The following is a 279-nucleotide window of genomic DNA, read 5'->3' on the forward strand; positions in this document are numbered from 1 at the left end:
CACAGCTAGCTGCAGCTAGCTGCAGCTAGCTGCAGCTAGCTAGCTACAGCTAGCTGTGATTTCCTTACGATACTTAGCCTCTTCGCATCTCTATTTATTTATTTATTTATTTATTTATTTATTTATTTATTTATTTATTATTAATTATGATACTATTAATCAATTAATTAATTTATTTATTTATTTTTATTTTATTTTTTTTTGTTTTATTTTTTTGTTTTTTTTGCTGCAGGCAGCACCGAGCACCCCCCCAACTCGCAGGGGTGAGCTATACACAAA

The 279-nt window shown here is 30.8% G+C and overlaps 1 protein-coding gene across 1 annotated transcript in view; it reads left to right on the forward strand.

Moving 5' to 3' along the window:
• Positions 1-279, forward strand: part of EMH_0002180 (uncharacterized protein) — a gene marked incomplete at both ends in the record, with an annotated part of 10134 nt that overhangs the window by 3440 nt on the left and 6415 nt on the right. Inside the window, one exon of the mRNA XM_013495917.1 lies at positions 233-263. Coding sequence (XP_013351371.1) covers positions 233-263 — 31 coding nt within the window. The remainder of the gene's footprint in view (positions 1-232; positions 264-279) is intronic.

The sequence above is a fragment of the Eimeria mitis genome, genomic scaffold (assembly GCF_000499745.2).
Source record: "Eimeria mitis Houghton genomic scaffold, Emh_scaff182, whole genome shotgun sequence".
Lineage (NCBI taxonomy): Eukaryota > Apicomplexa > Conoidasida > Eucoccidiorida > Eimeriidae > Eimeria > Eimeria mitis.